This window comes from Oncorhynchus gorbuscha, linkage group LG01 (assembly GCF_021184085.1).
Source record: "Oncorhynchus gorbuscha isolate QuinsamMale2020 ecotype Even-year linkage group LG01, OgorEven_v1.0, whole genome shotgun sequence".
Lineage (NCBI taxonomy): Eukaryota > Metazoa > Chordata > Actinopteri > Salmoniformes > Salmonidae > Oncorhynchus > Oncorhynchus gorbuscha.
Window position 1 is genome coordinate 23,903,711 of NC_060173.1, and position 14,196 is coordinate 23,917,906.

The following is a 14,196-nucleotide window of genomic DNA, read 5'->3' on the forward strand; positions in this document are numbered from 1 at the left end:
ATGCCTTTTGGGGGGTTTTCAGGGCTGAAGGAGCGGGTTCTGAAACCAGGGAAGGAGGAGGTGAAGAATACAGTAGGAGACGGTCTGGGGAACCTGCAGAGGTGAGTCTGGGAGTGTCTGGAAATTATGGGGGAACTGTGATTGTATAGGTGTGAATCCCTACTCTCTGACTGAGAGATGTGTGTGACTCAATGGGGTGAAAGCACAGCACAGTGCGGGTTTGATATCTACTTATAGCAATAGATCCGATAATTTCACATAAGTGAGTTGTAAGATAATATTTTGGAGTACTTGTAGGTATTGTATCTTAGTTGTCTTATTGTATTTTAGGATCTTCATATAAAAATTTGTATATACACTGTTAAACAATTGTGGTCCTATAATCCCAAACGTAGATAATTTGGTCAAAATTCTTAAATCTATGAACAAAGCCAGTGGTGGGGACAGGAGGGTTGAAGAAACTTAGAGGCAGAACATGAAGCTCACCATGTACTGTACCCAGAGATAACTAAATATTTGATTATTTTTCTTACCAGGCAATCCCAGTGATGTAATCAAAGGTTTTATTTTAAGACATTATGATACATATTTCATATCTGATACAAATTTCACAAGGGGAGGATGATGAATATGGAACTTCCATGTATGAGGTAGATTGTTGTCTTAAAATAGATAAACCAAGTAAGAGGGCAATTTCCTGTGAAAGGAAATGTTGCATGTTGAGAGCCAGAATGTTCACTGTGCAGTATGAAATAGATCAAGAGCAAGCCAAACAGTGTGAACAGTTGATTGATTATTTCAGAAACTACAATATAAAATTGTATAAAGAAGGTGAACTGGACATATTTATCCAACAAGCAGTTATCATGTACAGTATATAAGGATTGTAATATCAGAACACTGAAAATGTGTTTTCATTCCAATTGTATCCAATTGTATCTTTCTATTTCATGTCATACATTTACATCAGTTTAATTTGAAACACTTTACAAACACTGGGAAAATGCTGAATGAAGTGCTTTATTAAAGTCTACAAGGATCCATGCTGTGGGAAAATTATATTCTACCAAACTGCTAGAATCAATACTAGCAGATAAAACTAAAGAAATGTGAAACCAGAGAGACCAAGAGAGGAAAAGAGGAATTAAGCATGAGCCGAATGAATCATTAGGCTAAATCTCATTTTCAGATGAAACCTGTTTGTTTTTTCAAGAGGGTATTCCAGATTGCTCTGGGACAGACTGCATTATTTATTGAGTTATATATTATGGATCCAGTTAATCACTCTTTCAATTTTTCCTTATGAATCAATTATAGCCTGATTATAAAGTGAGCATCTTGAAAATGATTCCATTCAATAATTAACTTAACACTTCATTTGACACAGTACAGAAATGACCAGGTATTTCCTACCAAACAACTGCGATAAATGGTTAAAAAAATAGTTTTATACCAAAGCAAAATAATTTTTCCCATGAGACGTAATTTATTGTCTGAAATACAAAAATCACACGGAATGACATGGTTCTCTCAATAGGGTCTCTCTAGAATGTTGCAGTTGCTGACCAGTCTGTTAACTGACACTGTTTAAGCCCATTCGTAATAGCTTCTTTAAACATCAGCTGTCCTTGGTACAAAAAAAGGTTGTGAGATAATGACATTGAACAATAAAACACACAGCCTCTGTTCTGTATGACCTGAGTGACAACTCAACAGTCACAGAACTTCATAGAAACAGTGGTGTAAAGTAAGTAAAAGTACTACACTCTAAAAATAAAAGGTTCCTGGAGTATCCTTGAGGGGTTCTTCAAATTGAAACTGTGGGGGAACCACTATAACATATTTGAAAAACCCTTTAAAATGGTTCTTCAAAGAACCCCTTTTGATGGTTACTCAAATAACCTTGTGAATAACATTTTTGGGGTTCATTTTTTTAAACTACCCTATTATTATTATTAATAAAAAATATGAATATGCATAACAATAACACAATATTTTAGTTGTCAGTGTTTATATTAACGGCAATGCAGAATTAAGAAATCAAAATATGAGGTAAACTCCCAGCAGACCCCCAAGTCCAATGGGTTTATCCTCTGGTGTGTTGATGTTAATGTGATGATGTTCTCCATATCCACAGCCCCAAGTCCAATGGGTTTATCCTCCCCATTTAAGTCCAATGCATGGTTTTATCAATGGGTTTATCCTCTGGTGTGTTGATGTTAATGTGATGATGTTCTCCATATCCACAGCCCCAAGTCCAATGGGTTTATCCTCTGTTGTGTTGATGTTAATGTGATGATGTTCTCCGTATCCAGAGCCCCAAGTCCAATGGGTTTATCCTCTGGTGTGTTGATGTTAATGTGATGATGTTCTCCGTATCCACAGCCCCAAGTCCAATGGGTTTATCCTCTGGCCTGTTGATGTTAATGTGATGATGTCTGGCCTGTTGATGTTAATGTGATGATGTTCTCCGTATCCACAGCCCCAAGTCCAATGGGTTTATCCTCTGGCCTGTTGATGTTAATGTGATGATGTTCTCCGTATCCAGAGCCCCAAGTCCAATGGGTTTATCCTCTGGTGTGTTGATGTTAATGTGATGATGTTCTCCGTATCCACAGCCCCAAGTCCAATGGGTTTATCCTCTGGTGTGTTGATGTTAATGTGATGATGTTCTCCGTATCCAGAGCCCCAAGTCCAATGGGTTTATCCTCTGGTGTGTTGATGTTAATGTGATGATGTTCTCCGTATCCACAGCCAGAAGGATTTTGCAGTGCAAGGTGATCAAACAGGTTTCCTGTTATATTCATCAGAGGTGTGGGGAGGGCGAAGTCTGTGAATCCCAAAAATAGTAATTATACAGATGATTAACAAAATATGCGCACAACAGTATTCATTTCTTAATTTTTGTGGTGAATGTGAATTTAAAAAACTGTTTTGATAATGGATGAATGTAGAGGCTTATGGGATATTCATTGAAGAGGTAAGAGAGGAAGATGGTAAATGTGATCTGCATAACATACTTACCAATTGACATACCTTTGTATGCCTCCTCGTCTGTATACCTGCAGACACAGACACAAAAGCAGTTCAGTTATCTTCACCCAATACAGCTAGCCTTCAACATATTCTTATAGCCTTCATATTCTTACCTATTTGATTGATATCCATTGAATTGTGTTCATTTACTTTTTTAGAAAGATTTGCACAAATATGAAAAGATTGATGTATCATCATGAAACAATATCAATTTAGATCATACAAGGGACAAACCTTACCTTAAATTGAGAAGATCTTTAAATATTTCAGTTAAGTGCCTGCACCTGTGGTCCTTTCAAATCCAAATGTTTCAGTTGGGCAGTTAGGTTCCTGAAAGAACCCCCCACCAACTAAGGAGGTTCCTCGATGAACCCCACCTCCTATGGGGTTCTTGGAATAACCTTTTGTGACAATTTTCAGTGCGAAAAAAGGTTGAATGTACTTATCAAGAGAACACGTAGTCATCCCTACTGCCTCTAAACTGGCAGACTCACTAAACACAAATGCTTCATTTGTAAATTATGTCTGAGTGTTGGAGTGTGCTTCTGGCCATCTGTAAATTAAAATAAATTGTGCAGTCTGGTTTACCTAATTTATTTAATTTTAAGGGATTTATTGCATTTACTTTTAGTTTTGATACTTAAGTATATAATAGATATTTTTAGACTTTACCAAAGTAATATTTTACTGAGTGACTTTCACTTTTACTTGAGTCATTTTCTATTAAGGTATCTTTACTTTTACTCAAGTATGACAATTGGGAACCTTTTCCACCACTGGATAGACATAATGACATCATGGACCTCATGCAGACAGGATGATGTCACACTTAACTTTCATCTGACTGGAAAACAATAAATCATTTTGGATTTATCAAGACAATTATCAATTAAATATTGTTCTTGTGATTTTACAGATACATTTTAAACAGGGATCCATACTCTTTGTCTTTTAAAGACAAGGAGATTGACAAGGAAAGCAACTTTGTTTATTATACCATCAGTTGACATGATATGTCAGAAAGTACAATATAGGTTACAGTTGGCCGTTTTTGATGTTGCCACTGTAGCTTTGACCAAAATGATGAAATTGAAAACAAGCTCTTGAGAAAGAGAGATTGTTTTCAATTCTCTGTTGAGGCATAATTATCTCCATGTTTTTTTCCACTCTGTAGATCAGAGATCAATTTGGTCTACTTAGAGGATAGAAACGACTTTATTAAAAAGGCACTAATACTATTTTATTAGTGTTGAGGCGAGCCAAGCATCATTTCCTCCTTCTGATAATGATCAACCATTCTCATAGCATTTGTCCAGTCTATTTTAGATAAAAGAGCGCACAATCTGTGAGCTGGGAAATAGGGATGGGGGATGGAGAAAGCAGGGGTCCCTTACGGAAACAATTGATGAATTTCACAAGATCTTTACATGTGACAACATGCAAAGCAACATGTGACAACATGCAAAGCAACATGTGATAACATGAAACTACACATGTGAAAACGTGTTCACATGTAAAGTGTTCCAAAATAAATAATGTCATGTTCTGTAAGAGGTGAGTTGGGGAAGATGGATAGGGGATGGGGATGACAGGAGTGAGTTGGGGAAGATGGATAGGGGATGGGGATGACAGGGGTGAGTTGGGGAAGATGGATAGGGGCTGGGGATGACAGGACTGAGTTGGGGAAGATGGATAGGGGCTGGGGATGACAGGGGTGAGTTGGGGAAGATGGATAGGGGCTGGGGATGATAGGGGTGAGTTGGGGAAAGACAAGGGTGGCTGTGGGAGGCAGGGATGAGTTAGATTCTGCTTGCTAATAGCTAATGGGAGAAAACAGGCTTTTGTTCATTTAAGAATGTGGGCCTTTCAAGCAACTCCTCATAAAGGTGTTCTTGCACATGAAAGACTTGTAAATGAATAGAGGACTGGATAGTGTTCATACTATAGACCTCTAAAGAGTGCATGGGAGTAGGAATGGAGCCCAGCATCTTTGACAGCAGGGGACTAGAAAAAAAACTATATATATATACAGTAGCAGTCAAAAGATTAAACACACCTATTCATTCAAGGGTTTTTCTTGATTTGTACTATTGTCTACATTGTAGGATAATAGTGAATACATCAAAACAATGAAATTACACATGGAATCAGGAAGTAACCAAAAAGTGTTAAACAAATCTAAATATATTTTATGTTTGAGATTCATCACATTAGCCACCCTTTGCCTTGATGACAACTTTGCACACTCTTGGCATTCTCTCAACCAGCTACATGAGGTAGTCACCTGGAATGCATTTAAATAAACAGGTGTGCATTCTTAAAAGTTAATTTGTGGAATTTCTTTCTTTCCTTCTTAATATGTTTGAGACAATCAGTTGTGTTGTGACAAGGTAGGTGTGGTATACAGAAGATAGTCCTATTTGATAAAAGACCAAGTCCATATTATGGCAAGAACAGCTCAAATAAGCAAAGAGAAACAACAGCCTATCATTACTTTAAGATATGAAGGTCAGTCAAAGAGGACATTTTCAAGAACTTTGAATGCTTCTTCAAGTGCAGTCGCAAGAACCATCAAGGGCTATGATGAAACTGGCTCTCATGAGGAACTCCACAGGAAGGAGAAGTTAATTAGAGTTAACTGCACCTCCAATTGCAGCCAAAATAAATGCTTCACAGAGTTCAAGTAATAGATACATCTCAACATCAACTGTTCAGAGGAGACTGTGTGAATCAGGCTTTCATGATCGATTGCTGCAAAGAAACCACCAATAAAGATCAGCAATAAGAAGAAGAGACTTGCTTCAGCCAAGAAACACGAATAATGGACATCCGACGGGTGGAAATCTGTCCTTTGGTCTGATGAGTCCAAATTTGAGATTTTATGTTTCAGCCGCTGTGTCTTTGTGAGGCGCAGAGTAGGTGAACGGATGATCTCTGCATGTCTGGTTCCCACCGTGAAGCATGGAGGAGAAGGTGTGATGGTGGTTCTGCTTTGCTGGTGACAATGTCTGTGATTTATTTAGAATTCAAGGCACACTGAACCAGCATTGTTACAACTGCATTTTGCAGCAATACGCCATCCCATCTGGTTTATGCTTAGTGGGACCGTCAACAGGACAATGACCCAATATGTCTTCAGGCTGTGTAATGGCTATTTGACCAAGAAGGAGAGCGATGGAGTGCTGCATCAGATGACATGGCTTCCACAATCACCCGACCTCAACCCAATTGAGATGGTAGGGGATGAGTTGGACCGCACAATGAAGGAAAAGCAGCCAACAAGTTATCAGCAAATGTGGGAACTCCTTCAAGAATATTGGAAAAGCATTCCAGTTGAAGCTGGTTGAGAGAATGCCAAGAGTGGGCAAAGCTGTCATCAAGGCAAAAGGTGGCTACTTTGAAGTGGCTACTACTTTCAGGCCAGGGTTTTAGAAATGTTTGCACAGGTCTAATTTAAAAAAACAGAAATACCTTATTTACATAAGTATTCAGACCCTTTGCTATGAGACTCGAAAATTAGTTTCCATTGATGATCCTTAAGATGTTTCTACAACTTAATTGGAGTCCATCTGTGGTAAATTCAAATAAGTGGACATGATTTGGAAAGGCACACACCTGTCTATATATATTTTATTTAACTAGGCAAGTCAGTTAAGAACAAATTATTATTTACAATGACAGGCAGTGGGTTAACTGCCTTGTTCAAGGGCAGAATGTCAGCTCAGGGACTTGATCTAGCAACCTTTCGGTTACTGGCCCAATGTTCTAACCACTAGGCTACCTGCCGCAGTGCACTGTCCCAAATGCACTGTCCCACAGTTGACAGTGCATTTTATTTAGAGTGAAAAGCAAGCCATGAGGTTGAAGGAATTGTCCGTAGAGCTCCAAGACGGGATTGTGTCGAGGCACAGATCTGGGGAAAGGTACCAAATTATGTCTACAGCATTGAAGGTCCCCAAGAACACAATGGTCTCCATCATTCTTAAATGGAAGAAGTTTGGAACCACCAAGACTCATCCTAGAGCTTGCCGCACGGCCAAACTGAGCAATTGGTGGAGAAGGGCCTTGGTCAGGGAGGTGACCAAGAACCCAATGGTCACTCTGACAGAGTTCCAGAGTTCCTCTGTGGAGATGGGAGAACCTTCCAGAAGGACAACCATCTCTGCAGCCCCCCAACAATCAAGCCTTTATGGTACAGTGGCCAGACGGAAGCCACTCCCCAGTAAAAGGCACATGACAGCCCGTTTGGAGTTTGCGAAAAGGCACCCTCAGACAATGAGAAGCAATATTTTCTTGTCTGATGAAACCAAGATTGAACTCTTTGGCTTGAATGCCAAGCGTCACATCTGGAGAAAACCTGGCACAATTCCTACGGTGAAGCATGGTGGTGGCAGCATCATGCTGTGGTGATGTTTTTCAGTGGCAGGAACTGGGAGACTAGTCAAGATCGAGGGAAGGATGGACTGAGAAATGTACAGAGAGATCCTGAATACTTATGTAAATGTATATTTCATTTTTGTATTTTTTATCAATTTGCAAAAATGTCTAAACCTGTTATTGCTTTGTCATTATGGGGTATTGTGTGTAGATTGATGAGGGGGAGAAAACAATTGAATTAATTTTAGAATAAGACAAAATGTGGAAAAAGTCAAGGGGTCTGAATACTTTCAGAATGGACTGTATATTGCATTTGTGGTTGTTCTACGTTTTGCTACCGCTAATGCTTTGACTAGGGTTGCAAAGCTACTGGTAATTTACCAAAGTTAATGGAAGAATGATCATTAACAATCTATGGTAATCTATGGCAATCTATGTCAATTCTGGTAATTTATCATTGAAAAAGAAAATATTAATATATAGTATTCATTTTTTGTATCTGTGTCCAACTGTCCATATTGTCTATGAGTTTCTAGTATATAGACCATATGGTTCAAGAGAAAATAGCCTAATTAATGAAAAACCATCTTATCAACAATGGCATTATTTTCAGTTAACTCTGCAACTCTTCCAACTCTTGTCTTATTTCACAACTGCCACCAGTTTGGCCCCAAAACATTTAGAACAAAGACATTTTGACATAGTAAAATAAATAAGCGTGTAAAAACAATAGAATGTGTTGAAATCCTCATATTAAACATTAAATACAGGTTTATTTATTTATTTATTTTAAAATCCGAAGGCCACACAGATTGCCAGTTATAATTACAGACACCTCTTATAAATTGAAGTACCCAAAAAAGCCACTAGATGTCATCTGATCAAATTCTATATATTCCTTGAAAGTTAAAAAGCTTCTGGTAGTTTACTGGTAAACTTCAAAAGTTTCAGGTTTTAACACTTTTAATGTTTTTAAGTGCTTTTAAGGTGCACTTTACTGGTTCTGCAGCAGATAAAATTAGCGCTCTATACTCTCATGCGCTACTTCGGGAACCTGATTATGGTGCAAATTCTAAAATGGCTGACTCAGTCTGTCAATGGACACTATGGCTGAAGACAGTTGATAAGATGCTTCACTCACACATTTCAATGGGTTGGGTCAAAGGTAGTAAATAAAGCCTCAACAGCTTCTCTATAGGGCAGTTTCCTGACCCTTAACATAACAATTGTAGCAAACAAGGGATTTTTTTCACGGTGTCTTAAAAGATTGGATACGAGTTTGCAAGACTCTCCTTTTTGCCCACTTCTCCATCAAACACTCTGTCTGTAAACTGCCTGGAGGTTTGTTGAGAATATCTATTACACTGTCATCCATTGGGTTTGTGCTGTGCAAATGAACTCCACACCAATGTAACACAAAGAGGCTGATACTGTTCACATTCAGTTTGTTTGTGATGGATGGGATGACGCTTCAAACACTGACCGTATTTGCCTGTGTATCACGACAGCTGTCCATATGAAGGGGATTGAAAACATATATATATATATACTTAGGACATACCATTCAATAACAATGGCTGTATGTGCTAGGGAGACCAAATGCATGAAAAAACAAGACCCCATAAAAAACAAGACCCCCATATTAATTTCTTCCCAGATAGAGGTACTCAGGTGGAGATCTGAAGCGGCCAGATGAAAGCAATTCCTGCTCGCTGCGGGATGAGGGCAGAGAGAGACGCTGGGTAGTGGAACAGGTGTACAGAAGTGGGGAGGAGGGTGAGGGGGAACCAAATATCAGATGCACAGGGACCTTTTCAGAATGGCATGCTGAGTTCACCTTGTAACTCTCATGGGTAGTGGGCAGTCTCCACTCCTTCCGGTCTTTTAAAGACTGTTTTAAATATCATAGTAAATTTAATGTAAAGTGTCATTCAAGGGTATCAGGTATACAAATACTTTTTGTATACAACATACTTGACTGTAGTAGGCCTGTGTAGTGTAGTATGACAATGTTATCCATTAAACACTTACCAATGTCATCCTGTGGAACTTTGTAGGAACGTTGATTGTTTTCTCAACTCCCATGTTTTGTGTTACAGAAAAATTGATGGGACCAATGTGGACGAGGATGACCAGATGGAGCTCACGGACGACGGGCAACCGGTGGCTCCTCGCCACAATGCCCCTCTGTTTGACTGCGGTTGCTGCGGCCTGCCCAAGCGCTACATCATCGCCATTCTCAGCGGACTGGGCTTCTGCATCTCCTTTGGCATCCGTTGCAACCTGGGGGTGGCCATTGTGGAGATGGTCAACAACAACACAGTCTACATCAATGGGACACCTGTACTCCAGGTGAGAGAGAAAGACGGAAATCACTGACATAAAATAAATAAATGATCCATAGGGGCCTCCCTAGTGGCGTAACTACAGACGGGAGGGTTTGGCCGGCCGGGATTACCTTGTCCCATCGCACTCTAGTGACTCCTTGTGGTGGACCGGTCATCTGCAAGCTGACCCCGGTCGCTAGTTGGATGGTGTTTCCTCCGACACATTGGTGTGGCTGGTTAAGCAAACAGAGTGTCAAGAAGCAGTGTGGCTTGGCAGGGTCGTGTTTTGGAGAACACATGGCTCTTGACCTTCATCTCTCCTGAGTCCGTAGGAGAGTTGCAGTGATGGGACAAGACTGTAACTACAAATTGGGGAGTAAAAGGGGTAAATGTACCAAAAATGATTTAAAAAATAATCCATAGTGCATTATTTGTGCATTATGGGGTGTGTATCATAGGAACCTTGTAGGATAGCAGTTGTAAGGGCAATGAAGCAGCATAGGTTCATAGGTGGAGCTGTGGTTCCAAGGCCTATTTACGAAGTTCAAACTTCCATATTCAGAAGAAAATAACCTTAAGGCTTGAATGCAGCAACATATGACACCACTGTCTTTAAATGTAATTGGCATTTCACCAAACTCCGATATTCCAATCATACATGGCTGTCTTGTAAAAAATATTGAAACATACTTAAATATTTTGTCACTGAACGGTCTGGTCACAAGACAGATTGATAGGCGAGCATCAAACATTTTGGGGAAATACAGACTCAAAAGAAAGGAACAGTTTCTTGAGCGAAATAAAAAACTTCTTCCTCATGAATGCAGTGAAAAACCGCAGCTCCGAGTATCAAACAGTAAATAAATGCAACAATATACAGTACTGCATATCTTTTTTATTGTCACATACACCAGATAGAAACAATGAAATGTTTTGTTTCACAGGGTCATCCATAGTAGTACAGCACCCCTGGAGCAAATTAGGGTTAAGTGTCTTGCTCAAGAGCACAACAACTTTTGCACCTCGTCGGCTCGGGTATTCAAACCAGCGACCTTTAGGTTTCTGGCCCAATGCTCTAACTGCTTGGCTATCTGCAGCCTCATAATGAAACAGATAGGAAACACACTAGTTCAATCAAAGTTGTTTCCACGTCATTTCAATGAAATTACGTTGAACCAATGTGGAATAGACGTTGAATTGACATCTGTGCTCAGTGGGTAGCTGTCTACAATGTTGCAAAAAAACAGTAATGGAATGAAGTAATGTAACGATAGCGATTATTGTAAGATTATATTGAATATAGATTTAAGAAATATGTTGTTTAACTTGAGAAAACATTTTCAATACAAAAACAATGCGTTCCATCAATTGGTGTGAATTTGGAGAGTGCACCAGTGGAGAGACGAGCTTGTGCCAGTGAATGAATTTTGCAAACATACCTTTTTTATATCACTCCATAGTAGTGAATGGGCATGTGCAATAGGCTTCTTAGACGACAATAGTCAATAATCAATGATTCATCTAGCATCACCAGTTAGCCAGTCGTCAATGTAGGTCAGAATACCAAATTAGATTGCATATCAAAATCTTTGAGTTTAATCCTCTCATTAACTCCATTAATCATCCATTCCTGAAACAGGGGAACATGATAGGAGATGAACAAAGCCTTGAATGTTGTTTTATGTTTTATTATAGTAGCATTGTAATTCAACAGCTGATATTTAGATGGAAAAGTTCAAGCGTTGTTCTGAAGGACAGCATAATCACCCAAACAGTCCTCTGGCTCTATTTTCCATCTCTAACAACACACACGCACCCACACACTCACGCACCAACACACACAGACACACTTTTTTTATGTGAAAGAACTCGTAACCAGTTAAATACCCTATATTATATTACTCTGTTCCCCAGCCAGCTCAATTCAACTGGGACCCAGAGACTGTGGGACTGATCCATGGCTCCTTCTTCTGGGGTTACATCGTCACACAGATCCCTGGAGGCTTCATCTCCAACAAGCTGGCCGCCAACAGGTTAGGCCTTCTCACTGCTAATGATCTCCTTCATTGAGACTGAAATTAAAGGGAAATGTAAGGTATTTTGATAGAACTGGTTTGTGGGTGGACTACAGAGGGTTAAATAGGTGACTCGGGTGGGTTTGGAATGGATACTTGTGCTGAGGGCAAGAACAGACAGATTGGGTGTCTGAAATAGGCAGTCAGTCAATGTGTGTGGTGAGGTTTAGAACGGAAAGATAGGATATTTGGAATTGTTAGTCAGTGTGTGGAGTCAGAGCTATAAGAGAAACGTTTTAGGAGCCTAAGTGAAAAAGGCATGTAGTGTTTGTGTGGGTGGTAAGGGTTAAACTGGTGTGTGTGCACGTGTGTGTGTGTGTGTTAGGTAAGGGTTAAAGCAGCCAGGGGTAAAGCCGTCTGGTGTGCGTGTGTGTGGTGAGCGTGCAGATCTGATGGGGCCGATAGCAGTCCTGTAATAAAAGTTTCACAGGAAAAGAGGACACGCCATTGACAGAGTTAATAATGAAAGATCCTGCCTCTGATTTCTCCCTGAGACGCCAGCCACTGGAATATTACAAGTGTCACTTACACCCGGTTTTGGAAAAGGGAGGGGTGGAGTGAGGAAAGAGGGGAGCAATGGTAATGAAGCATAATCGTATGGGATCTCTGTCTGTCCTTCAAAGGCAGATATATTAGATCTGTCATATTGTGTGATGTTGGATTGGTCATTTTAAGCTGGCACCTGCCAGAAGGGCAGGTTAGGGGAGAACTAGTCTTGTAGTGCCAGAGATCACACCGTATTCTCCTAGAACGGCTAGAGTCGAGGATAGGGGAGACTTGGGAGGGATTGACTAATTCAGGAACATTGATGATTGGTGTTGAGTTAATGGCGGTAGTCTTTGGTGCTCAGATTTGTTCAACTGTGACTGTTTATAACATTTAAGTCTACAGCAGTACAAACCATGACAGTATGTGATGGGTTGTTGTTGACTTGGTTGTTGTATGTCGCAATTGGTTAATGTTCCATCAAGCTTTTATAATGCTCTAAGTAGCTGTTATGTTACATTCTCAGCTCATATGTAATGTGGTATGCATTATTGAAAGAATGTGCAATGCTACCCTTTTTTTACGCCATTGTTGTCTACAACCTAGTCACACTATAATGTAATGTTTCCACAGAGTGTTTGGGGCGGCCATTTTTCTCACGTCCATACTGAATATGTTCATCCCTTCAGCAGCCAGAAGGCACTACGGCTGTGTCATGTTAGTCCGCATCCTGCAAGGCTTGGTGGAGGTGAGTCGTCTTCAGTGTTGCCAGATTTCATTGACACTTTCAGGTCGAATCTAAGCCAAAATCTCACCAAATCTACTAAATAGCCCAATTGAAGGTGTCAACAGTCGTCGTCATAATGACTGATCATTTGACCAAGCTCATATACAGTACATATCTAGACAGTACAGAGACACATGTTTATCTGTATCTCTTTACTCATGTTGATTTTTCAGAATAATGATGCCATATAATGTTTCTCGTACAGGGTGTTACCTACCCTGCATGCCATGGGATGTGGGCCAAATGGGCCCCTCCCCTGGAGAGAAGTCGACTGGCCACCACCTCATTCTGTGGTAAGTGATATGAAAATTGAAAAGCTTTATAAAGGTGCAATGTTTGAGTCAAATAAAGTTAATTGAATTTCTTTCCATTCAACTGTTTTTCTTCCAATCCAATTGAGCTTTATGAAATTGTGCTGATGATTTTCCACAATAGCAAAACTTTCACGTGAAAAGATGTGGTAGAAGACAGGAAAACATGTAATTCATTCAGTAAATCAAATGGATATTCAAAAATACCCTGCCTGCCTTTCTGTTGAACCCAGAACCACAGTCAACCCTATTAGTTTAAAGGCCTAATGCATCCATGTTTATCTCAATATCAAATCATTTCTGAGTAACAAGTATTTAGCTTGTGATGGTTTTCAATTAAAATGATAAAAAATGTTTTTTTTAAATAGATTTTTAGTAAAGAGCAATTCAAGCAAGAATTTTGCTCAGACTGTCTCGTAGTGGTCTGAGTGGGGAAGGAAAACTGAAAACTAGCGGTTAATGGCAGAGGTTTGGAACTCTCTTATTGGTCTATTAACAAAATAGCCGTCTGGTGATGGTCAAAACCTCCATCCCACCAAAACCAGCTTCAATTTCAGGCGGTCTTTTCCGGTGGTGTAAAGTACATAAGTAAAAATACTTTAAAGTACTACTTGAGTCGTTTTTTGGGGTTATCTGTACTTTCCTATTTATATTTTGGACAATTATTACTTCACTACATCCCTAAAGAAAATAATGTACTTTTTACTCCATAAGTTTTCCCTGTACCCAAAAGTACTAGTTACATTTGAATGCCCAATTTGTCAGGGCGTTGACTCTACAAGGGGTGGTGGACCATT

The 14,196-nt window shown here is 39.6% G+C and overlaps 1 protein-coding gene across 1 annotated transcript in view; it reads left to right on the forward strand.

Annotated features, from left to right (window-relative positions):
* Positions 1–14,196, forward strand: part of slc17a8 (solute carrier family 17 member 8) — a 32,867-nt gene continuing 18,671 nt past the window's right edge. The window contains exons 1-5 of the mRNA XM_046309151.1: positions 1–101; positions 9,513–9,765; positions 11,655–11,773; positions 12,935–13,049; positions 13,294–13,381. Of these exons, the coding sequence (XP_046165107.1) occupies positions 1–101; positions 9,513–9,765; positions 11,655–11,773; positions 12,935–13,049; positions 13,294–13,381 (676 nt within the window). The remainder of the gene's footprint in view (positions 102–9,512; positions 9,766–11,654; positions 11,774–12,934; positions 13,050–13,293; positions 13,382–14,196) is intronic.